This window comes from Bufo bufo, chromosome 10 (genome assembly GCF_905171765.1).
Source record: "Bufo bufo chromosome 10, aBufBuf1.1, whole genome shotgun sequence".
NCBI classification, from domain to species: Eukaryota; Metazoa; Chordata; class Amphibia; order Anura; family Bufonidae; genus Bufo; species Bufo bufo.
This window is the reverse complement of record NC_053398.1, coordinates 4,969,468-4,997,136: the sequence shown is the minus strand read 5'-3', so window position 1 is coordinate 4,997,136 and position 27,669 is coordinate 4,969,468. Positions and strand designations below refer to the sequence as shown.

At 49.0% G+C, this 27,669-nt stretch overlaps 1 protein-coding gene across 1 annotated transcript in view; it reads right to left on the bottom strand.

Annotated features, from left to right (window-relative positions):
* Positions 1–27,669, bottom strand: part of OTOG (otogelin) — a 120,973-nt gene that overhangs the window by 38,598 nt on the left and 54,706 nt on the right. Inside the window, exons 16-25 of the mRNA XM_040410305.1 lie at positions 26,287–26,333; positions 25,567–25,712; positions 18,385–18,517; positions 14,499–14,676; positions 10,925–11,049; positions 10,625–10,840; positions 7,117–7,282; positions 6,961–7,035; positions 1,967–2,010; positions 1,456–1,609 (exon numbers count right to left, since the gene is read on the bottom strand). Coding sequence (XP_040266239.1) covers positions 1,456–1,609; positions 1,967–2,010; positions 6,961–7,035; positions 7,117–7,282; positions 10,625–10,840; positions 10,925–11,049; positions 14,499–14,676; positions 18,385–18,517; positions 25,567–25,712; positions 26,287–26,333 — 1,284 coding nt within the window. The remainder of the gene's footprint in view (positions 1–1,455; positions 1,610–1,966; positions 2,011–6,960; positions 7,036–7,116; positions 7,283–10,624; positions 10,841–10,924; positions 11,050–14,498; positions 14,677–18,384; positions 18,518–25,566; positions 25,713–26,286; positions 26,334–27,669) is intronic.

Below are 27,669 nucleotides of genomic sequence, written 5' to 3'. Positions count from 1 at the left end.
TCAGTATAAAAACAACCCTTCTTTATGGAAAATTCTGTCAGAGAAATTCAAAATGATATGAGCAGCCTGAACCTTTTTCCAGATATATAGAGCGGCCTGAACCCCTCCAGATACATAGAGCAGCCTGAACCCCTCCAGATACAGCCTGAACCTCTCTAGATACATAAAGCAGCCTGAACCTCTCCAGATTCATAGAGCAGCCTGAACCTCTCCAGATACATAGAGCAGCCTGAACCCCTCCAGATACATAGAGCAGCCTGAACCTCTTCAGATATATAGGGCAGCCTGAACCTCTCCAGATACATAGAGCAGCCTGAACCCCTCCAGATACATAGAGCAGCCTGAACCTCTTCAGATATATAGGGCAGCCTGAACCTCTCCAGATACATAGAGCAGCCTGAACCCCTCCAGATACATAGAGCAGCCTGAACCTCTTCAGATATATAGAGGAGCCTGAACTTCTCCATATACATATAGCAGCCTGAACCCCTCCAGATACAGCCTGAACCTCTCTAGATACATAAAGCAGCCTGAACCTCTCCAGATTCATAGAGCAGCCTGAACCTCTCCAGATACATAGAGCAGCCTGAACCCCTCCAGATACATAGAGCAGCCTGAACCTCTTCAGATATATAGAGGAGCCTGAACTTCTCCATATACATATAGCAGCCTGAACCCCTCCAGATACATAGAGCAGCCTGAACCTCTCCAGATACATAGGGCAGCCTGAACCTCTCCAAATACATAGAGGAGCCTGAACCTCTTCAGATATATAGAGGAGCCTGAACTTCTCCAGATACATAGAGCAGCCTGAACCCCTCCAGATTCATAGAGCAGCCTGAACCTCTCCAGATACAGCCTGAACCTCTCTAGATACATAAAGCAGCCTGAACCTCTCCAGATTCATAGAGCAGCCTGAACCTCTCCAGATACATAGAGCAGCCTGAACCCCTCCAGATACATAGAGCAGCCTGAACCCCTCCAGATACATAGAGCAGCCTGAACCCCTCCAGATACATAGAGCAGCCTGAACCTCTCTAGATACATAGAGCAGCCTGAACCCCTCCAGATACATAGAGCAGCCTGAACCCCTCCAGATACATAGGGCAGCCTGAACCTCTCTAGATACATAGAACAGCCTGAACCCCTCCAGATGTAGAAGAGAAGTTTAACCGAGGCACATCCCACAGATCTGCTCCTTCTCACATGTGATTCTTCAATGCTGAGAATTATCATTATTAATTGCTATAATTTGACATTCTTGACTCATGAGGGTTATAGTTAGGACAGAATGATGAGAATGATAGTGCAAATGATCCAGGGAAATGATAGGACTGTTGTTTTAGGTTCTGCATGTTCTGGGTTCTAGTTGATGGAGAAGTAGTTATATATATATATGTAATGTATGACCTGGGAGAAGAGGGCTATACATGCACATGAGGCAAGGATACCCACCCTCTGGGGCAGACACAGACGGACACACAGGGCAGGCTGGAGGACGCAGAGACATTCAGCAGCTGATTCTCACAGGTCTTCTCTGGGCTCAGTGCAATGTCCACCTCTGAACTGCTGCAGTTGCGATAGATCTGACCGTCTGGACAGCTGTGCACTACAGGAACCAAAGAGGGAGAAGTCATTACCTGCGCCATGTACAACGAGACAAGGATTTCCATAGGAATGTGCTCAATTATCTCAAACTTTCTCATTATGGGCCACAGAGACAATAATATCCCATGTCACATGTATGGTGCCCGTCACAGTGACATTCATCCACTGCCACAGGATGACGGCCACTGCTAAACTGACTGCATCAACAGCAGAAGTGAAGACAGCTGCGCCTCCTAGTGACGATACATAAAACTACATGACAGCTCCATCCAACTACAGCACATCCGTAGGAATGAGCGAGGGAGCCTGTGTATCGGGGCGGGGGATCGGCCGGTCCGGGGGTCACTGCACATCTCACCTGCTGCGCTGCTCTCACACTTCATTACTCCATCCATGCAGAGGCTGCAAATGACAGAACAAACATGGAAGCGTCATGACCAGGACTGTGGAGGATGGGAGTGATAGTACAGTGTCTGGGACATTAGCGGTTAAACTGCAGTGTCAGGCAGCACCCCGAAAATCCCTGAGATGAGGTCCTCCGATCAATACCTTCTCCTCTGCTCCACACTAAGATATTTTCTAGTTTCCAGAATCCCACACTCTTAAAGGGACACTCATTTGGCATTACGAGCTGGCCGCCATGACACGCAGGTAGAGACGTCATAAAAGAGCTCGGGGCGGAGACAAGAAGATGACGGAGGCCGAAAATACAGCCAAAAACCTGAAGAATCTACACGTGACCGCCCCCTATCTGCTCTATCATGTATACAGATGTGACCACCCCCTATCTGCTCTATCATGTATACAGACGTGACCACCCCCTATCTGCTCTATCATGTATACAGATGTGACCACCCCCTATCTGCTCTATCATGTATACAGACGTGACCACCCCCTATCTGCTCTATCATGTATACACACGTGACCGCCCCTATCTGCTCTATCATGTATACACACGTGACCGCCCTCTATCTTCTCCACCATGTATACACATGTGACCGCCCCCTATCTTCTCTACCATGTATACACATGTGACCGCCCCCTATCTTCTCTACCATGTATACATATGTGACCGCCCCCTATCTTCTCCACCATGTATACACACGTGACCGCCCCTATCTTCTCCACCATGTATACACATGTGACCGCCCCTATCTTCTCCACCATGTATACACATGTGACCGCCCCCATCTTCTCTACCATGTATACATATGTGACCGCCCCTATCTGCTCTATCATGTATACACACGTGACCGCCCCCTATCTGCTCTATCATGTATACACACGTGACCGCCCCCTATCTTCTCTACCATGTATACATATGTGACCGCCCCCTATCTGCTCTATCATGTATACACACGTGACCGCCCCCTATCTGCTCTATCATGTATACACACGTGACCGCCCCCTATCTGCTCTACCATGTATACACATGTGACCGCCCCCTATCTTCTCTACCATGTATACACATGTGACCGCCCCCATCTTCTCTACCATGTATACATATGTGACCGCCCCCTATCTTCTCCACCATGTATACACATGTGACCGCCCCTATCTTCTCCACCATGTATACACATGTGACCGCCCCATCTTCTCTACCATGTATACACATGTGACCGCCCCTATCTGCTCTATCATGTATACATATGTGACCGCCCCCTATCTGCTCTATCATGTATACACACGTGACCGCCCCTATCTTCTCCACCATGTATACACATGTGACCGCCCCTATCTTCTCCACCATGTATACACACGTGACCGCCCCTATCTGCTCTATCATGTATACACACGTGACCGCCCCCTATCTGCTCTATCATGTATACACACGTGACCACCCCTATCTTCTCCACCATGTATACACACGTGAGCGCCCCTATCTTCTCCACCATGTATACACATGTGACCGCCCCTATCTTCTCCACCATGTATACACACGTGACCGCCCCTATCTGCTCTATCATGTATACACACGTGACCACCCCTATCTTCTCCACCATGTATACACACGTGAGCGCCCCTATCTTCTCCACCATGTATACACACTTGACCGCCCCTATCTTCTCCACCATGTATACACATGTGACCGCCCCTATCTTCTCCACCATGTATACACACTTGACCGCCCCTATCTTCTCCACCATGTATACACATGTGACCGCCCCCTATCTTCTCCACCATGTATACATATGTGACCGCCCCCTATCTGCTCTATCATGTATACACATGTGACCGCCCCCTATCTGCTCTATCATGTATACACATGTGACCGCCCCCTATCTGCTCTATCATGTATACACATGTGACCGCCCCCTATCTGCTCTATCATGTATACACATGTGACCGCCCCCTATCTTCTCCACCATGTATACACATGTGACCGCCCCCTATCTTCTCTACCATGTATACATATGTGACCGCCCCCTATCTTCTCTACCATGTATACATATGTGACCGCCCCCTATCTGCTCTATCATGTATACACACGTGACCGCCCCTATCTGCTCTATCATGTATACACATGTGACCGCCCCTATCTGCTCTATCATGTATACATATGTGACCGCCCCTATCTGCTCTATCATGTATACATATGTGACCGCCCCTATCTTCTCCACCATGTATACACATGTGACCGCCCTCTATATTCTCCATCATATAAACAAATGTGACCGCTCCTTTATCTAATCTTTCTCAACAGACGTGACCATCCCCTATGTACTCTAATAAGTATACACACATGTATTCACACCTGACCGCCCCATATCTTCTCTATCATGTACACACGTGACCGCCCCATATCTTCTCTATCATGTACACACGTGTTACCGCCCCCTCCTCTGTATCATGTACACACGTGACACTGTCCCCCTACTCTCTATTATGTACACAAGTGTCACCGTCCCCCCTCATCTCTATTATGTACACAAGTGTCACCGTCCCCCCTCATCTCTATTATGTACACAAGTGTCACCGTCCCCCCTCATCTCTATCATGTACACACGTGTCACCGTCCCCCCTCATCTCTATCATGTACACACGTGTCACCGTCCCCCCTCCTCTGTATAATGTACACGTGTCACCGCCCCCTCATCTCTATCATGTACACAAGTGTCACCGTCCCCCCTCCTCGCTATCATGTACACATGTGTCACTGTTCCCCTACTCTCTATCATGTACACACGTGTCACCGTCCCCCCTCCTCTCTATCATGTACACACGTGTCACCGCCCCCCTCATCGCTATCATGTACACACGTGTCACTGTCCCCCCTCATCTCTATCATGTACACACGTCTCACCGTCCCCCCTCATCTCTATCATGTACACACGTGTCACCGTCCCCCCTCATCTCTATCATGTACACATGTGTCACCGTCCCCCCTCATCTCTATCATGTACACACGTGTCACCATCCCCCCTCATCGCTATCATGTACACATGTGTCACCGTCCCCCCTCATCTCTATCATGTACACACGTGTCACTGTCCCCCCTCATCTCTATCATGTACACATGTGTCACCGTCCCCCCTCATCTCTATCATGTACACACGTGTCACCATCCCCCCTCCTCTCTATCATGTACACACGTCACCGTCCCCCCTCATCGCTATCATGTACACACGTGTCACCGTCCCCCCTCCTCTCTATCATGTACACACGTGTCACCGCCCCCCTCATCGCTATCATGTACACACGTGTCACTGTCCCCCCTCATCTCTATCATGTACACATGTGTCACCGTCCCCCCTCATCTCTATCATGTACACACGTCACCGTCCCCCCTTCTCTCTATCATGTACACACGTGTCACCGTCCCCCCTCCTCTCTATCATGTACACACGTGTCACCGTCCCCCCTCCTCTCTATCATGTACACACGTGTCACCGTCCCCCCTCATCTCTATCATGTACACACGTGTCACCGTCCCCCCCTCATCTCTATCATGTACACACGTGTCACCGTCCCCCCTCCTCTCTATCATGTACACACGTGTCACCGTCCCCCCTCATCTCTATCATGTACACACGTGTCACTGTCCCCCCTCATCTCTATCATGTACACACGTGTCACCGTCCCCCCTCCTCTCTATCATGTACACACGTGTCACCGTCCCCCCTCATCTCTATCATGTACACACGTGTCACCGTCCCCCCACATCTCTATCATGTACACATGTGTCACCGTCCCCCCTCATCTCTATCATGTACACACGTGTCACCGTCCCCCCTCATCTCTATCATGTACACACGTGTCACCGTCCCCCCACATCTCTATCATGTACACACGTGTCACCGTCCCCCCTCCTCTCTATCATGTACACACGTGTCACCGTCCCCCCACATCTCTATCATGTACACATGTGTCACCGTCCCCCCTCATCTCTATCATGTACACACGTGTCACCGTCCCCCCACATCTCTATCATGTACACACGTGACACTGTCCCCCCTCATCTCTATCATGTACACACGTGTCACCGTCCCCCCTCCTCTCTATCATGTACACACGTCACCGTCCCCCCTCCTCTCTATCATGTACACACGTGTCACCGTCCCCCCTCCTCTCTATCATGTACACACGTGTCACCATCCCGCCTCCTCTCTATCATGTACACACGTCACCGTCCCCCCTCCTCTCTATCATGTACACACGTGTCACCGTCCCCCCTCCTCTCTATCATGTACACACGTGTCACCGTCCCCCCTCCTCTCTATCATGTACACACGTGTCACCGTCCCCCCTCATCTCTATCATGTACACACGTGTCACCGTCCCCCCACATCTCTATCATGTACACACGTGTCACCGTCCCCCCTCATCTCTATCATGTACACACGTGTCACCGTCCCCCCTCATCTCTATCATGTACACACGTGTCACCGTCCCCCCTCCTCTCTATCATGTACACACGTCACCGTCCCCCCTCCTCTCTATCATGTACACACGTGTCACCATCCCGCCTCCTCTCTATCATGTACACACGTGTCACCGTCCCCCCTCCTCTCTATCATGTACACACGTGTCACCGTCCCCCCTCATCTCTATCATGTACACACGTGTCACCGTCCCCCCTCATCTCTATCATGTACACACGTGTCACCGTCCCCCCTCATCGCTATCATGTACACACGTGTCACCGTCCCCCCTCATCTCTATCATGTACACACGTGTCACCGTCCCCCCTCATCTCTATCATGTACACACGTGTCACCGTCCCCCCTCATCGCTATCATGTACACACGTGTCACCGTCCCCCCTCATCTCTATCATGTACACACGTGTCACCGTCCCCCCTCATCTCTATCATGTACACACGTGTCACCGTCCATGCTCTGCTCTTCCTACCATTTTCCGATGGAGGTGATGACGTTTTCTCCAGGTTGATAGTTGATTCCCTGGAAGTAACATGGACACCGGCTCCTGGAGAGACAATAATATGCACATGACTCTTGCTTCACGTCACATACATGACTCATGACAGATACATGGGGAACACCATACCTCTCTACACATGTGCTGAGCTGAGTGCTGTAATACATGTTGTCAGGACACGCACAGCCCTCCATACACTCTTCATCACAGACTTCTGGAGCCGACATTGACTGGCAGGTGCGGGCACATGGACTGGCACACGTGCTGTAGACCATCGAGCCTTCACATGGAATATCTGAAGACAGAGCCATGTTAAATGAGCAGGAAATGTAGGCATAAGAGTCAGGCGGCTGCTGTAAAGCTTTGTGATCGGGTGGAGCAGACCATGCTGGTGTAGATGGGAGGCGTGACCTCTAGGCCAGGGATGGACAACCTGCGGCTCTCCGGCTGTTGCAAAACTACAACTCCCAGCATGTCCAGACTGCCTACAGCTATCAGCCCACAGCAGGGCATGGTGGGAATTGTAGTTTTACAACAGTTGGACCACAGGCTGGCCATCCCTGCTCTAGACTAATGCTACCAAATATTGACAGGTAAAGATGGTTGCCCGGCAAGACAATTCTCCACGCATAACCAACTGCTTGTGCCAGAAAATGTGCTGGTGTCCATCAGGGCAGATAATGTGTGGTCATCAGAAGAGGTGCCGGGCTCCACACGTCTGCTCCTCTAATCCTCCCACAGAGGAACGGGCACAGGTGACCACCAGGAAACGTCATGAGGTCATGGATGGTACAAAGTCACCTCCATCTACAGCAGCCTATGTCCACTGGGCAGGGATCCACTCAAAACTCAATGCTCCTATGGCTTCTGATGGTGACAGTAAGGAAACCTCCGATCTACAGAGAAACCACACAGCCCTGTACACAGACAATGCATCACCGGTCACCGCTCTACCTGCCGCAGGATCATCTATATCCCCTGTCACCGCTCCACCTGCCGCAGGTACATCTATATCCCCTGTCACCGCTCCACCTGCTGCAGGAACATCTATATCACCGGTCACCGCTCCACCTGCTGCAGGTACATCTGTATCACCTGTCACTGCTCCACCTGCTGCAGGAACATCTATATCCCCGGTCACCGCTCCACCTGCTGCAGGAACATCTATATCACCTGTCACCGCTCCACCTGCTGCAGGTACATCTGTATCACCTGTCACCGCTCCACCTGCTGCAGGAACATCTATATCACCGGTCACCGCTCCACCTGCCGCAGGTACATCTATATTCCCTGTCACCGCTCCACCTGCTGCAGGAACATCTATATCACCGGTCACCGCTCCACCTGCCGCAGGTACATCTGTATCACCTGTCACCGCTCCACCTGCCGCAGGTACATCTATATCCCCTGTCACCGCTCTACCTGCCGCAGGTACATCTATATCCCCTGTCACCGCTCCACCTGCCGCAGGAACATCTATATCACCTGTCACCGCTCCACCTGCCGCAGGATCATCTATATCCCCTGTCACCGCTCCACCTGCCGCAGGATCATCTATATCACCTGTCACCGCTCCACCTGCTGCAGGTACATCTATATCACCGGTCACCGCTCCACCTGCTGCAGGAACATCTATATCACCTGTCACCGCTCCACCTGCCGCAGGAACATCTATATCCCCTGTCACCGCTCCACCTGCTGCAGGAACATCTATATCACCTGTCACCGCTCCACCTGCTGCAGGAACATCTATATCACCTGTCACCGCTCCACCTGCCGCAGGAACATCTATATCCCCTGTCACCGCTCCACCTGCTGCAGGAACATCTATATCACCGGTCACCGCTCCACCTGCTGCAGGAACATCTATATCACCGGTCACCGCTCCACCTGCCGCAGGATCATCTATATCACCGGTCACCGCTCCACCTGCCGCAGGAACATCTATATCCCCTGTCACCGCTCCACCTGCTGCAGGAACATCTATATCACCGGTCACCGCTCCACCTGCTGCAGGAACATCTATATCCCCTGTCACCGATCCACCTGCTGCAGGGACATCTATATCACCTGTCACCGCTCCACCTGCTGCAGGAACATCTATATCCCCTGTCACCGCTCCACCTGCTGCAGGAACATCTATATTCCCTGTCACCGCTCCACCTGCTGCAGGAACATCTATATCCCCTGTCACCGCTCCACCTGCTGCAGGAACATCTATATCACCGGTCACCGCTCCACCTGCCGCAGGAACATCTATATCACCTGTCACCGCTCCACCTGCTACAGGAACATCTATATCCCCTGTCACCGCTCCACCTGCCGCAGGAACATCTATATCACCTGTCACCGCTCCACCTGCCGCAGGATCATCTATATCCCCTGTCACCGCTCCACCTGCTGCAGGAACATCTATATCACCGGTCACCGCTCCACCTGCTGCAGGAACATCTATATCCCCTGTCACCGCTCCACCTGTCGCAGGAACATCTATATCACCTGTCACCGCTCCACCTGTCGCAGGAACATCTATATCACCGGTCACCGCTCCACCTGCCGCAGGATCATCTATATCACCTGTCACCGCTCCACCTGCTGCAGGAACATCTATATCCCCTGTCACCGCTCCACCTGTCGCAGGAACATCTATATCCCCTGTCACCGCTCCACCTGCTACAGGAACATCTATATCACCTGTCACTGCTCCACCTGCTGCAGGAACATTTATATCCCCTGTCACCGCTCCACCTGCTACAGGAACATCTATATCCCCTGTCACCGCTCCACCTGCTGCAGGAACATCTATATCCCCTGTCACCGCTCCACCTGCTGCAGGAACATCTATATCACCTGTCACCGCTCCACCTGCTGCAGGAACATCTATATCCCCTGTCACCGCTCCACCTGCTGCAGAAACATCTATATCCCCTGTCACCACTCCACCTGCTGCAGGAACATCTATATCCCCTGTCACCACTCCACCTGCTGCAGGAACATCTATATCCCCTGTCACCGATCCACCTGCCGCAGGAACATCTATATCCCCTGTCACCGCTCCACCTGCTGCAGGAACATCTATATCCCCTGTCACCGCTCCACCTGCTACAGGAACATCTATATCCCCTGTCACCGCTCCACCTGCTGCAGGAACATCTATATCACCTGTCACCGCTCCACCTGTCGCAGGAACATCTATATCACCTGTCACCGCTCCACCTGCTACAGGAAAATCTATATCCCCTGTCACCGCTCCACCTGCCGCAGGAACATCTATATCACCGGTCACCGCTCCACCTGCCGCAGGAACATCTATATCCCCTGTCACCGCTCCACCTGCTACAGGAACATCTATATCCCCTGTCACCGCTCCACCTGCTACAGGAACATCTATATCCCCTATCACCGCTCCACCTGCTGCAGGAACATCTATATCATCTGTCACCGCTCCACCTGCTGCAGAAACATCTATATCCCCTGTCACCGCTCCACCTGCTGCAGGAACATCTATATCATCTGTCACCGCTCCACCTGCTACAGGAACATCTATATCACCGGTCACCGCTCCACCTGCCGCAGGATCATCTATATCATCTGTCACTGCTCCACTTTCCATAGGGACACATATCTGTATACATACCACAGCTGGGGACGCTGCCTCTGAAGTTGATGGTGACTCCGAAGTGGCGGCATTGGTGGGCATAGTGTGCCAGGGCGGAGCAGAGGCAGGCATCTCCACACTTACATGTGTCTCTCCTGCACTGCTCATAATACGACACAGGACTCAGGTAGGAATGACAGGGAGCGAAGAGATCCCCGCTGCTGATGACGCTGCAGCTCTCTGCCGCATAAGAGGCTGAGGAAAGAAGACAGGAGAGATGGCGGATAATGGTTGAACGCGGTTTCGGCTGAGTAGTTGCAGATCATAGTCTCCACACACCTGCCTGCAGGTGAACATCACACGGGTCCAGGCGAGAGGACAGATATTCTGTCCCACAGGCGGAGGATGTTTTCCACGAATTTCCAAACAACTGTGGAGTACTTTCTGGAACTCCAGCTGGAGAGCTTAATAGGGGAGAAGATATGAGGAGGTCAATGCATTCCAACATCTGATCGAGCTGCCTCCACCCATACACACACTACATACAGTACAGACCAAAAGTTTGGACACACCTTCTCATTCAAAGAGTTTTCTTTATTTTCATGACTATGAAGGCATCAAAACTATGAATTAACACATGTGGAATTATATACATAACAAACAAGTGTGAAACAACTGAAAATATGTCATATTCTAGGTTCTTCAAAGTAGCCACCTTTTGCTTTGATTACTGCTTTGCACACTCTTGGCATTCTCTTGATGAGCTTCAAGAGGTAGTCCCCTGAAATGGTCTTCCAACAGTCTTGAAGGAGTTCCCAGAGATGCTTAGCACTTGTTGGCCCTTTTGCCTTCACTCTGTGGTCCAGCTCACCCCAAACCATCTCGATTGCGTTCAGGTCCGGTGACTGTGGAGGCCAGGTCATCTGGCGCAGCACCCCATCACTCTCCTTCATGGTCAAATAGACCTTACTTTCTAAGTTTTCCCAATTTTTCGGCTGACTGACTGACCTTCATTTCTTAAAGTAATGATGGCCACTCGTTTTTCTTTACTTAGCTGCTTTTTTCTTGCCATAATACAAATTCTAACAGTCTATTCAGTAGGACTATCAGCTGTGTATCCACCTGACTTCTCCTCAACGCCACTGATGGTCCTAACCCCATTTATAAGGCAAGAAATCCCACTTATTAAACCTGACAGGGCACACCTGTGAAGTGAAGACCATTTCAGGGGACTACCTCTTGAAGCTCATCAAGAGAATGCCAAGAGTGTGCAAAGCAGTAATCAAAGCAAAAGGTGGCTACTTTGAAGAACCTAGAATATGACATATTTTCAGTTGTTTCACACTTGTTTGTTATGTATATAATTCCACATGTGTTAATTCATAGTTTTGATGCCTTCATAGTCATGAAAATAAAGAAAACTCTTTGAATGAGAAGGTGTGTCCAAACTTTTGGTCTGTTCTGTACATATACAATATACACACGCTACATACATATACAATATATACATGCTACATACATATACAATATACACACGCTACATACATATACAATATACACAATACAAATACATACAGTGTATACACTCCTACACAGATGATACATATAAAAAACAATCATGTACACAATACAGTCTTATACACACACATTATAAACACACTACATACATACACACACACACAGAAACAACATGCGTGTACAATACAATCTCCTTCTGTGTATACAGTACAATATGTACAATACATAGATACACTGTACAACACATCATACGTACATACTACTACACTCATGTATACTGTACAATAACATAAGAACCCAATACTCATGTTTACACATTACATGAACACTACAATAATGTACAGACACTATACAATACAATCAGACATACACTATGTACACGGCATATACATGCACCCACACTCCACAGTCATACATACAACACACTGATATAAACATAAAGATACAGCAGCCCGTGACAGACAGCATGCTACATACAAACACTCACTTCATATAACAATCCTATAATATATATATATATACACTACTCACAAAAAGTTCGGGATATTTGGCTTTCGGTGAAATTTATGGAAAACGTTAAAAAGTTCCGGCTCCAGTGATCTTATATGATGAAAGTCGGGCATTAAGTAGAAGCAGTAATGGAGATTTCTTGGTCTCAAACAATTCATTGACACAAAAGCCGACCCCAGTGCCACAAAATGTCAGTGTCTCAAGAACTTGTCCTATGGCCTTGAGCATCAATTCCAGCTTGACAACGACGTCTCCGGCTGTTCACAAGTCGCCTCATTGTCTGCTGAGGCATGGCATCCCACTCTTATTGAAGGGCGGCCCGCAGGTCATTGAGGTTCTGGGGCACAGAGTTACGAGCCTCTACACGGCGACTCAGCTGATCCCATAGGTTTTCAATGGGATTCAGATCTGGAGAAAGTGCAGGCCGCTCCATGTGAGGTCCCCCAGTCCCTAGGAGCCGTTCCCTAATGATGGGACCTCGATGAGCTGGAGCATTGTCCTCCATGAAGATGACATTAGGCCGGTGTTGTTCATGCAGAGGCTCCATGACTGGAGTAATGATGTTCTTCAGGTAGTCTGGGCTGTCACTGGACCATTCACAGTGTAGGGCAGTTCTGTATGGACTAGACACTCCTACCCACACTGTAATACCACCACCACCAAAGGCTCATCTGGTGACCACAGTGGCTGATGCAGACCACTCTACTTGACATCTCCAACATCGTTGGCGGCCATCATTTCTGCTCAGCGTGAACAGCACTGAGGCCCACTGGTCCCTCGTCCAGCGTAGATGCTCCCTGGCCCATACAAGACGATGACGCCTGTGCCTGGTGGTGCGGTCAGGTACCCTAGCAGGCTATCTAGCACGTAGACCGTGCTAATGTAAACGGTTTCCAATGGTCTGAGGTGACACTTGGGTGCGTCTTACCTCCCTTACATGTGCCTGGAGTATGTGCCATTCATCATCCGGTTCCGCAGGGCAGTGTTCATAATGAAGCGGTCATCGGTGTAGGATGTGGCCAAAGAACGTCCACTTCTCTGCCTTCCTGCGACTCTTCCAGTCTCTGTCTCTCTGATACAACCTGATGATGACTCTCTGTGACGCTCTAAGCTCAGGGGCCACTTCCGTCTGAGAACATCCTTGAAGCCTCACAATGGCGAGGTACTTGTGATCAATCGTTAGGTGTCGTCTTGGTCTCATGATGTCAGAATCTGAACAGCATGATGAGGAGGATTGTTTAATACCAATTCTTATTAAAACAGGAAATTTATTGGGCGATTCATGGATTAAACACCTGATGTGAATTTTGCCGTTAAGCTCTTTGTTACAGAACAGCAAGTTGTGCAAAAAGTACTGAAACATTGAACTATACCCACACACACCACATAAGGTACAATCTTACACTACGCTCAAGTAATATATTCATATTCACACTGAAAAAATACATAAACTATACACAACACATACATTCACAGTCCACACACTAAAAACGACATATATACATACACACTATACTCATACAATCAATATACTCTTACCACATGAAATATAAATATAACTACACTCATACACAATGAATTTATATACAACACACTACCTACCTACATACACACACACTGCACATATATATATATACACAATACACATCCTACAAACCTACATACACACACACCTTAACACTGTACACTCACTAAATACCTGCATACACACTACATAAACTACATACACACACTACACTGACTACACTACATGCACAGAATAGCATCATATACACATACTACAAACTACCTACATGTCTACACTCACATGCACACTACACTAATATCATTATACATATACTTATTCCACCTATGTACAAACTGAGTGCACTACAGCTGCACATACAGAAAGTCGTCCTGCGTGTTGTCATTGAAGGTCCCGCAGAGGCCTGTGGTGTCGTCCTTCCAGCGCTCGTCCACTTGGAGGTAAAGGCGGAGGCCTCCTCGGTCATACAGCAGCTGCAACCCCAGAGACGTCTTCACTCGTACAAACACCGAAGAGAAATCTCTGATCTCAAACACATCTGGAAGAAGAGCAAAGGTGAAGAGACCGAAAACCTGTACACTACACCCAGACTGTGTATACACACTATATACAGACACTACACCCAGACTGTGTATACACACACTATATATACACACTACACCCAGACTGTGTATACACACACTATATATACACACTACACCCAGACTGTGTATACACACACTATATACACACACTACACCCAGACTGTGTATACACACACTATATATACACACTACACCCAGAATGTGTATACACACACTATATATACACACTACACTCAGACTATATATACACACTACACCCAGACTGTGTATACACACACTATATACACACACACACACTACACCCAGACTGTGTATACACACACTATATACACACACTACACCCAGACTGTGTATACACACACTATATACACACACACACTACACCCAGACTGTGTATACACACACTATATATACACACTACACCCAGACTGTGTATACACACACTATATACACACACTACACCCAGAATGTGTATACACACACTATATACACACACTACACCCAGACTGTGTATACACACACTATATACACACACACACTACACCCAGACTGTGTATACACACACTATATACACACACTACACCCAGACTGTGTATACACACACTATATACACACACTACACCCAGACTGTGTATTCACACACTATATACACACACTACACCCAGACTGTGTATACACACACTATATATACACACTACACCCAGACTGTGTATACACACACTATATACACACACTACTCCCAGACTGTGTATACACACACTATATATACACACTACACCCAGACTGTGTATACACACACTATATACACACTACACCCAGACTGTGTATACACACACACTATATACAGTACACACTACACCCAGACTGTATACACACACTATATATACACACTACACCCAGACTGTGTATACACACACTATATATACACACTACACCCAGACTGTGTATACACACACACTATATACACACTACACCCAGACTGTGTATACACACACTATATACACACTACACCCAGACTGTGTATACACACACTATATACACACACACTACACCCAGACTGTGTATACACACACTATATACACACACACACTACACCCAGACTGTGTATACACACACTATATACACACACTACACCCAGACTGTGTATACACACACTATATACACACACACACTACACCCAGACTGTGTATACACACACTATATACACACACTACACCCAGACTGTGTATACACACACTATATACACACTACACCCAGACTGTGTATACACACACTATATATACACACTACACCCAGACTGTGTATACACACACTATATATACACACTACACCCAGACTGTGTATACACACACTATATACACACTACACCCAGACTGTGTATACACACACACTATATACAGTACACACTACACCCAGACTGTATACACACACTATATATACACACTACACCCAGACTGTGTATACACACACACTATATACACACACACACTACACCCAGACTGTGTATACACACACTATATACACACACTACACCCAGACTGTGTATACACACACTATATACAGTACACACTACACCCAGACTGTGTATACACACACACTACACCCAGACTGTGTATACACACACTATATACACACACTACACCCAGACTGTGTATACACACACTATATACACACACTACACCCAGACTGTGTATACACACACTATATACACACACTACACCCAGACTGTGTATACACACACTATATACACACACACTACACCCAGACTGTGTATACACACACTATATATACACTACACCCAGACTGTGTATACACACTATATATACACACTACACCCAGACTGTGTATACACACACTATATACAGTACACACTACACCCAGACTGTGTATACACACACACTATATATACACACTACACCCAGACTGTATATACACACACTATATATACACACTACACCCAGACTGTGTATACACACACTATATACACACACACTACACACAGACTGTGTATACACACACTATATACACACACTACACCCAGACTGTGTATACACACACTATATATACACACTACACCCAGACTGTGTATACACACACTATATACACACACACACTACACCCAGACTGTGTATACACACACTATATATACACACTACACCCAGACTGTGTATACACACACTATATATACACACTACACCCAGACTGTGTATACACACACTATATACACACTACACCCAGACTGTGTATACACACACTATATACACACACTACACCCAGACTGTGTATACACACACTATATATACACACTACACCCAGACTGTGTACACACACACTATATACACACTACACCCAGAATGTGTATACACACACTATATACACACACTACACCCAGACTGTGTATACACACACTATATACACACACACTACACTCAGACTGTGTATACACACACTATATATACACACACTACACCCAGACTGTGTATACACACACTATATACACACACTATACCCAGACTGTGTATACACACACTATATATACACACTACACCCAGACTGTGTATACACACACTATATACACACACTACACCCAGACTGTGTATACACACACTATATACACACACTACACCCAGGCTGTGTATACACACACTATATATACACACTACACCCAGACTGTGTATACACACACTATATATACACACTACACCCAGACTGTGTATACACACACTATATATACACACTACACCCAGACTGTGTATACACACACTATATATACACACACTACACCCAGACTGTGTATACACACACTATATACACACACTATACCCAGACTGTGTATACACACACTATATATACACACTACACCCAGACTGTGTATACACACACTATATACACACACTACACCCAGACTGTGTATACACACACTATATACACACACTACACCCAGGCTGTGTATACACACACTATATATACACACTACACCCAGACTGTGTATACACACACTATATATACACACTACACCCAGACTGTGTATACACACACTATATACACACACTACACCCAGACTGTGTATACACACACTATATACACACACTACACCCAGACTGTGTATACACACACTATATATACACACTACACCCAGGCTGTGTATACACACACTATATACACACACTACACCCAGACTGTGTATACACACACTATATACACACACTACACCCAGACTGTGTATACACACACTATATATACACACTACACCCAGACTGTGTATACACACACTATATATACACACTACAACTATACGGTATATATATATATATATATATATATATATATAATATAGCCACATATACACACAATACAACCACGCTGTATATATAATATAGCCATATGCACACTACAACCATACTGTATATACACTACACCATACACAAGTATAGACACTTAGATTGTGAGCCCCATTGTGGACAGCTTGATGCTGATATCTGTAAAGTTCTGCGGAATATAGTAGCGCTATATAAGTGCATAAAATAAAATAGAGACGTAGCACACCTACATGCACACTATGGCCACATTTCCAGTGTTTGTGCAGCCGCCACATTGCCTCCTATGGGTGCTATATAAGATGTGATGTGCAGCAGATGGCGCCCTGCGCTCGCAGCACTCACCGTCGGTATATGGCAGGTTGACTTTGTATTGGTCATACACAAAGACGTCTCCGGACTGCGTCAGAATCACCTCTTTCCTCTGATCCTGGTGAACGATGATGTTCACAGACTGGATACAGGATCCGTCCAGGTTCTGCAAAACCCAAAAAGAAGGATCTGAAATCTAGTGGGAGCCTTCATGGTGGCACGGAGTGGAGAGACCTTCTAGGGGCTGCACCCTGGCACAAGGAACCCCAGACAGTGAATTAGGGGTGAACTCTGGTGCCTATAAAGATAGGCCTGGAGGTCCCCAAAATGTGGAAATGTCCAGGGAGGATCCTTCAGCACAAAAGCTCAGCTCTAAAAGACTCCCACCATTCTTAAGACCTCTGCTTGCTGCGCAGAAACTGAAAAATCATTCTGAACATCATATCTGGACATTCCCCACAGCTGAAGGTCTGTTACCACGTCTCAGTTTAAAGCAGCTGCCGAAATCTCTGTCCTGAAAATGCTGGAGTCCCATATCCTATGGTGCAGGGAGGACACTGAGCACCTACTACCGTATCCTATGGTGCAGGGAGGACACTGAGTATCTACTGACCGTATCCTATGGTGCAGGGAGGACACTGAGTATCTACTGACCGTATCCTATGGTGCAGGGGGGACACTGAGTATCTACTGACCGTATCCTATGGTGCAGGGAGGACACTGAGTATCTACTGACCGTATCCTATGGTGCAGGGGGGACACTGAGTATCTACTGACCGTATCCTATGGTGCAGGGGGGACACTGAGTATCTACTGACCGTATCCTATGGTGCAGGGGGGACACTGAGTATCTACTGACCGTATCCTATGGTGCAGGGAGGACACTGAGCACCTACTACCGTATCCTATGGTGCAGGGAGGACACTGAGTATCTACTGACCGTATCCTATGGTGCAGGGAGGACACTGAGCATCTACTGACCGTATCCTATGGTGCAGGGGGGACACTAAGCACCTACTGACCGTATCCTATGGTGCAGGGAGGACACTGAGCATCTACTGACCGTATCCTATGGTGCAGGGAGGACACTGAGTATCTACTGACCGTATCCTATGGTGCAGGGAGGACACTGAGCACCTACTGACCGTATCCTATGGTGCAGGGAGGACACTGAGTATCTACTGACCGTATCCTATGGTGCAGGGAGGACACTGAGTATCTACTGACCGTATCCTATGGTGCAGGGAGGACACTGAGCATCTACTGACCGTATCCTATGGTGCAGGGGGGACACTGAGTATCTACTGACCGTATCCTATGGTGCAGGGAGGACACTGAGTATCTACTGACCGTATCCTATGGTGCAGGGGGGACACTGAGCATCTACTGACCGTATCCTATGGTGCAGGGAGGACACTGAGTATCTACTGACCGAATCCTATGGTGCAGGGAGGACACTGAGCATCTACTGACCGTATCCTATGGTGCAGGGGGGACACTAAGCATCTACTGACCGTATCCTATGGTGCAGGGGGGACACTAAGCATCTACTGACCGTATCCTATGGTGCAGGGAGGACACTGAGCATCTACTGACCGTATCCTATGGTGCAGGGAGGACACTGAGCATCTACTGACCGTATCCTATGGTGCAGGGGGGACACTAAGCATCTACTGACCGTATCCTATGGTGCAGGGGGGACACTGAGCACCTACTGACCGTATCCTATGGTGCAGGGGGGACACTGAGCACCTACTGACCGTATCCTATGGTGCAGGGGGGACACTGAGCACCTACTGACCGTATCCTATGGTGCAGGGAGGACACTGAGCATCTACTGACCGTATCCTATGGTGCAGGGGGGACACTGAGCATCTACTGACCGTATCCTATGGTGCAGGGAGGACACTGAGCACCTACTGACCGTATCCTATGGTGCAGGGAGGACACTAAGCATCTACTGACCGTATCCTATGGTGCAGGGAGGACACTAAGCATCTACTGACCGTATCCTATGGTGCAGGGGGGACACTGAGCATCTACTGACCGTATCCTATGGTGCAGGGGGGACACTAAGCACCTACTGACCGTATCCTATGGTGCAGGGGGGACACTAAGCACCTACTGACCGTATCCTATGGTGCAGGGGGGGACACTGAGCATCTACTGACCGTATCCTATGGTGCAGGGAGGACACTGAGCACCTACTGACCGTATCCTATGGTGCAGGGAGGACACTGAGCATCTACTGACCGTATCCTATGGTGCAGGGAGGACACTGAGCACCTACTGACCGTATCCTATGGTGCAGGGAGGACACTGAGCATCTACTGACCGTATCCTATGGTGCAGGGAGGACACTAAGCATCTACTGACCGTATCCTATGGTGCAGGGAGGACACTGAGTATCTACTGACCGTATCCTATGGTGCAGGGAGGACACTGAGTATCTACTGACCGTATCCTATGGTGCAGGGAGGACACTGAGCATCTACTGACCGTATCCTATGGTGCAGGGAGGACACTAAGCATCTACTGACCGTATCCTATGGTGCAGGGGGGACACTGAGCACCTACTGACCGTATCCTATGGTGCAGGGAGGACACTGAACACCTACTGACCGTATCCTATGGTGCAGGGAGGACACTGAGCATCTACTGACCGTATCCTATGGTGCAGGGAGGACACTAAGCACCTACTGACCGTATCCTATGGTGCAGGGAGGACACTGAGCATCTACTGACCGTATCCTATGGTGCAGGGAGGACACTAAGCACCTACTGACCGTATCCTATGGTGCAGGGAGGACACTAAGCATCTACTGACCGTATCCTATGGTGCAGGAGGACACTGAGCATCTACTGACCGTATCCTATGGTGCAGGGAGGACACTGAGTATCTACTGACCGTATCCTATGGTGCAGGGGGGACACTGAGCATCTACTGACCGTATCCTATGGTGCAGGGAGGACACTGAGCATCTACTGACCGTATCCTATGGTGAAGGGAGGACACTGAGCACCTACTGACCGTATCCTATGGTGCAGGGAGGACACTGAGCATCTACACCCTGTACAGAATTATTAGGCAAATGAGTATTTTGACCACATCATCCTCTTTATGCATGTGGTCTTACTCCAAGCTGTATAGGCTCGAAAGCCTACTACCAATTAAGCATATTAGGTGATGTGCATCTCTGTAATGAGAAGGGGTGTGGTCTAATGACATCAATACCCTATATTAGGTGTGCATAATTATTAGGCAACTTCCTTTCCTTTGGCAAAATGGGTCAAAAGAAGGACTTGACAGGCTCAGAAAAGTCAAAAATAGTGAGATATCTTGCAGAGGGATGCAGCACTCTTAAAATTGCAAAGCTTCTGAAGCGTGATCATCGAACAATCAAGCGTTTCATTCAAAATAGTCAACAGGGTCGCAAGAAGCGTGTGGAAAAACCAAGGCGCAAAATAACTGCCCATGAACTGAGAAAAGTCAAGCGTGCAGCTGCCAAGATGCCACTTGCCACCAGTTTGGCCATATTTCAGAGCTGCAACATCACTGGAGTGCCCAAAAGCACAAGGTGTGCAATACTCAGAGACATGGCCAAGGTAAGAAAGGCTGAAAGACGACCACCACTGAACAAGACACACAAGCTGAAACGTCAAGACTGGGCCAAGAAATATCTCAAGACTGATTTTTCTAAGGTTTTATGGACTGATGAAATGAGAGTGAGTCTTGATGGGCCAGATGGATGGGCCCGTGGCTGGATTGGTAAAGGGCAGAGAGCTCCAGTCCGACTCAGACGCCAGCAAGGTGGAGGTGGAGTACTGGTTTGGGCTGGTATCATCAAAGATGAGCTTGTGGGGCCTTTTCGGGTTGAGGATGGAGTCAAGCTCAACTCCCAGTCCTACTGCCAGTTTCTGGAAGACACCTTCTTCAAGCAGTGGTACAGGAAGAAGTCTGCATCCTTCAAGAAAAACATGATTTTCATGCAGGACAATGCTCCATCACACGCGTCCAAGTACTCCACAGCGTGGCTGGCAAGAAAGGGTATAAAAGAAGAAAATCTAATGACATGGCCTCCTTGTTCACCTGATCTGAACCCCATTGAGAACCTGTGGTCCATCATCAAATGTGAGATTTACAAGGAGGGAAAACAGTACACCTCTCTGAACAGTGTCTGGGAGGCTGTGGTTGCTGCTGCACGCAATGTTGATGGTGAACAGATCAAAACACTGACAGAATCCATGGATGGCAGGCTTTTGAGTGTCCTTGCAAAGAAAGGTGGCTATATTGGTCACTGATTTGTTTTTGTTTTGTTTTTGAATGTCAGAAATGTATATTTGTGAATGTTGAGATGTTATATTGGTTTCACTGGTAAAAATAAATAATTGAAATGGGTATATATTTGTTTTTTGTTAAGTTGCCTAATAATTATGCACAGTAATAGTCACCTGCACACACAGATATCCCCCTAAAATAGCTAAAACTAAAAACAAACTAAAAACTACTTCCAAAAATATTCAGCTTTGATATTAATGAGTTTTTTGGGTTCATTGAGAACATGGTTGTTGTTCAATAATAAAATTAATCCTCAAAAATACAACTTGCCTAATAATTCTGCACTCCCTGTACTGACCGTATCCTATGGTGCAGGGAGGACACTGAGCATCTACTGACCGTATCCTATGGTGCAGGGGGGACACTAAGCACCTACTGACCGTATCCTATGGTGCAGGGAGGACACTGAGCATCTACTGACCGTATCCTATGGTGCAGGGAGGACACTGAGCATCTACTGACCGTATCCTATGGTGCAGGGAGGACACTGAGCATCTACTGACCGTATCCTATGGTGCAGGGAGGACACTGAGCATCTACTGACCGTATCCTATGGTGCAGGGAGGACACTGAGCATCTACTGACCGTATCCTATGGTGCAGGGGGGACACTAAGCACCTACTGACCGTATCCTATGGTGCAGGGGGGACACTGAGCATCTACTGACCGTATCCTATGGTGCAGGGAGGACACTGAGCATCTACTGACCGTATCCTATGGTGAAGGGAGGACACTGAGCACCTACTGACCGTATCCTATGGTGCAGGGAGGACACTGAGCATCTACTGACCGTATCCTATGGTGCAGGGAGGACACTGAGCATCTACTGACCGTATCCTATGGTGCAGGGGGGACACTAAGCACCTACTGACCGTATCCTATGGTGCAGGGAGGACACTGAGCATCTACTGACCGTATCCTATGGTGCAGGGAGGACACTGAGCATCTACTGACCGTATCCTATGGTGCAGGGAGGACACTGAGCATCTACTGACCGTATCCTATGGTGCAGGGAGGACACTGAGCATCTACTGACCGTATCCTATGGTGCAGGGAGGACACTGAGCACCTACTGACCGTATCCTATGGTGCAGGGGGGATACTAAGCACCTACTGACCGTATCCTATGGTGCAGGGGGGACACTGAGCATCTACTGACCGTATCCTATGGTGCAGGGAGGACACTGAGCATCTACTGACCGTATCCTATGGTGCAGGGGGGACACTGAGCATCTACTGACCGTATCCTATGGTGCAGGGAGGACACTGAGCATCTACTGACCGTATCCTATGGTGCAGGGAGGACACTGAGCACCTACTGACCGTATCCTATGGTGCAGGGAGGACACTGAGCATCTACTGACCGTATCCTATGGTGAAGGGAGGACACTGAGCACCTACTGACCGTATCCTATGGTGCAGGGAGGACACTGAGCATCTACTGACCGTTTCCTATGGTGCAGGGAGGACACTAAGCACCTACTGACCGTATCCTATGGTGCAGGGAGGACACTGAGCACCTACTGACCGTTTCCTATGGTGCAGGGAGGACACTGAGCATCTACTGACCGTATCCTATGGTGCAGGGGGGACACTAAGCATCTACTGACCGTATCCTATGGTGCAGGGGGGACACTAAGCACCTACTGACCGTATCCTATGGTGCAGGGAGGACACTGAGCATCTACTGACCGTATCCTATGGTGCAGGGAGGACACTGAGCATCTACTGACCGTATCCTATGGTGCAGGGAGGACACTGAGCATCTACTGACCGTATCCTATGGTGCAGGGGGGACACTAAGCACCTACTGACCGTATCCTATGGTGCAGGGAGGACACTAAGCACCTACTGACCGTATCCTATGGTGCAGGGAGGACACTAAGCATCTACTGACCGTATCCTATGGTGCAGGGAGGACACTAAGCATCTACTGACCGTATCCTATGGTGCAGGGGGGACACTAAGCACCTACTGACCGTATCCTATGGTGCAGGGGGGACACTAAGCACCTACTGACCGTATCCTATGGTGCAGGGAGGACACTGAGCATCTACTGACCGTATCCTATGGTGCAGGGGGGACACTAAGCACCTACTGACCGTATCCTATGGTGCAGGGAGGACACTAAGCATCTACTGACCGTATCCTATGGTGCAGGGGGGACACTTTCATTATCAATCGCTCATGAAGAGAAGAAATTCTAGAGGAGAATAATTCTCTGTCCTCATGAATTGATCCTTTCATAGTTTCCTCACACATAATCCGCTCAAAACACTCAACAAAAAATATCTTATATATTCAAATCTTTTCACATCTCAGCAAATTACAAAGTGTTGCTGCGGACACCGGACACCGCATTGCTCCGCGCTCATGGCTCCTCTCATTCTCTCTTCAGAAAGCACTTTAGCAAAATTCCTCATAATTCTGAGGCCACTTACAGGGCGATGACGGCTCGTGTCACCAGCTGTGGGACGGGATGACTGGGAGCTTTGTGATCTCATCCAGGAAAGTCTCCTCATCCCACTGCACTTCTCTCGTATTTAAGGTTTTCATCCAGACAGTCTTTCATGGGGCCAGGTGCGGACACAGAACATGGGCGACCTCCCCAGTCCAGACATCAGCACAATAAATGAGGCGTTTTTTATAAGCTACAGAGTAATTAGACGTTATCTGTAAGGAGACCATTCTCCGCTCAGGTGACTACTGGGCCGAAGATGAAATAATACCAGCAGACCCCACATGGGATGCAGACGCTGCTTGTTGTGTCTGCCAAGTTCTACAACCGTGCACCCATCTCACAGGAGATGGACGGAGCGCAGCAGTCTGCACCAGGGCCATGTTTTGTGGCATCTGCACAACCTGCAGTAACTCACCGGTCCACAGGGGGCGTTCTGCAGAGACACAGTGAAGGTTCCGGATGAGAGGCTCTTCGCCAGGATGTACTGGCATGGGGCCTGGAAAGTGTATTTACGTCCATCAAATGTCATAATGTGAAAGTCCCCAGTGACAGAACACTCGGCTGGCAGAAGAAGAGCAGAAGAGCATGAGATTAGTCTCCTTCATATACATTCCTCTGGTGGCAAAAGACACAAGACCGTAAAGGTCTGAAGTCAAGAACAAATGGCGCAAACACCTGGAACCTCCGAACCCAAAGGCAGCACTCCAATAAAAATGTCTATTGTTCACCTTGAAAGGTACATGCTGTAAACTGAAGTGAAGGCCATCTTTGTACCAGAGCTGTCCACTGTCTTCTGGTCCTTGGCCGTGTCCTGTGACCAACAGTATGACCCTCCATCAGACTCAACATGATGATGACGACGTTTCGGTTGTGGTGACCTTTTTCAAGTATCATCAGTGGGTACACATATAGGGGGGATGCCAAAACCGGTCTCGGCATTCCCCCTATGTGTGCACACACTGATGATACTTGAAAAAGGTCACCACGACAATCATCATCATGTTGAGAAATGATTCTTGAAACCATGAAAAACATAACCTTCACTACAATTTACTGCATGTTTGTCCACAGAACACGTGTGCTTCGGAAACAAGCTCCCCTCCCTTGAAGATCAGCCAGCAGACGCCGCACTCACCTGGACAAGTCAGCTCTGTGCAAACCCATTTTCCTTCAGAACAAGTGCTGCAAAACCAAGAAGAGAAATCAAAGTCAACTCCTGGAGACCAGAAAGCCCCTCCAGATCAACGATCAACTCTTATTCATGGCCTGAGGGGGCCAACAATGTATAAAATGCATTATATTGTAAAGATGACCATAAATCTCAATCAATCGACAGCTATTTCTCCTGATCCCCAAATACACCTGCATGCTCAGCCAAGCAGGTATGTGTTAACAGTAGGTGGGACAAAGAAAACACTGCCAAATTCATCTGTCCCCTCAACGGTCCCCCTCATCTCCAGGCCCCCCTCTGTCCTCATCTCCAGGCCCCCCTCTGTCCTCATCTCCAGGCCCCCTCTGTCCTCATCTCCAGGCCCCCCTCTGTCCTCATCTCCAGGCCCCCCTCTGTCCTCATCTCCAGGCCCCCCTCTGTCCTCATCTCCAGGCCCCCCTCTGTCCTCATCTCCAGGCCCTCCTCTGTCCTCATCTCCAGGCCCCCCTCTGTCCTCATCTCCAGGCCCCCCTCTGTCCTCATCTCCAGGCCCCCCTCTGTCCTTCTCTACAGGGCCCCCCTCTGTCCTTCTCTACAGGGCCCCCCTCTGTCCTTCTCTACAGGGCCCCCCTCTGTCCTCATCTCCAGGCCTCCCTCTGTCCTCATCTCCAGGCCCCCCTCTGTCCCCTTCTCTCCAGCCCCCCCCCCCCCTCTGTCCTCATCTCCAGGCCCCCCTCTGTCCTCATCTCCAGGCCCCCCTCTGTCCTCATCTCCAGGCCCCCCTCTGTCCTTCTCTACAGGGCCCCCCTCTGTCCTTCTCTACAGGGCCCCCCTCTGTCCTTCTCTACAGGGCCCCCCTCTGTCCTCATCTCCAGGCCTCCCTCTGTCCTCATCTCCAGGCCCCCCTCTGTCCCCTTCTCTCCAGCCCCCCCCCCCCTCTGTCCTTCTCTACAGGGCCCCCCTCTGTCCTCATCTCCAGGCCCCCCTCTGTACTCATCTCCAGGCCCTCCTCTGTCCTCATCTCCAGGCCGCCCTCTGTCCTCATCTCCAGGCCCTCCTCTGTCCTCATCTCCAGGCCCCCCTCTGTCCTCATCTCCAGGCTCCCCTCTGTCCTCATCTCCAGGCTCCCCTCTGTCCTCATCTCCAGGCCCCCCTCTGTCCTCATCTCCAGGCCCCCCTCTGTACTCATCTCCAGGCCCCCCTCTGTCCCCTTCTCTCCAGCCCCCCCCCCCCTCTGTCCTTCTCTACAGGGCCCCCCTCTGTCCTCATCTCCAGGCCCCCCTCTGTACTCATCTCCAGGCCCCCCTCTGTCCTCATCTCCAGGCCCCCCTCTGTCCTCATCTCTAGGCCCCCCTCTGTACTCATCTC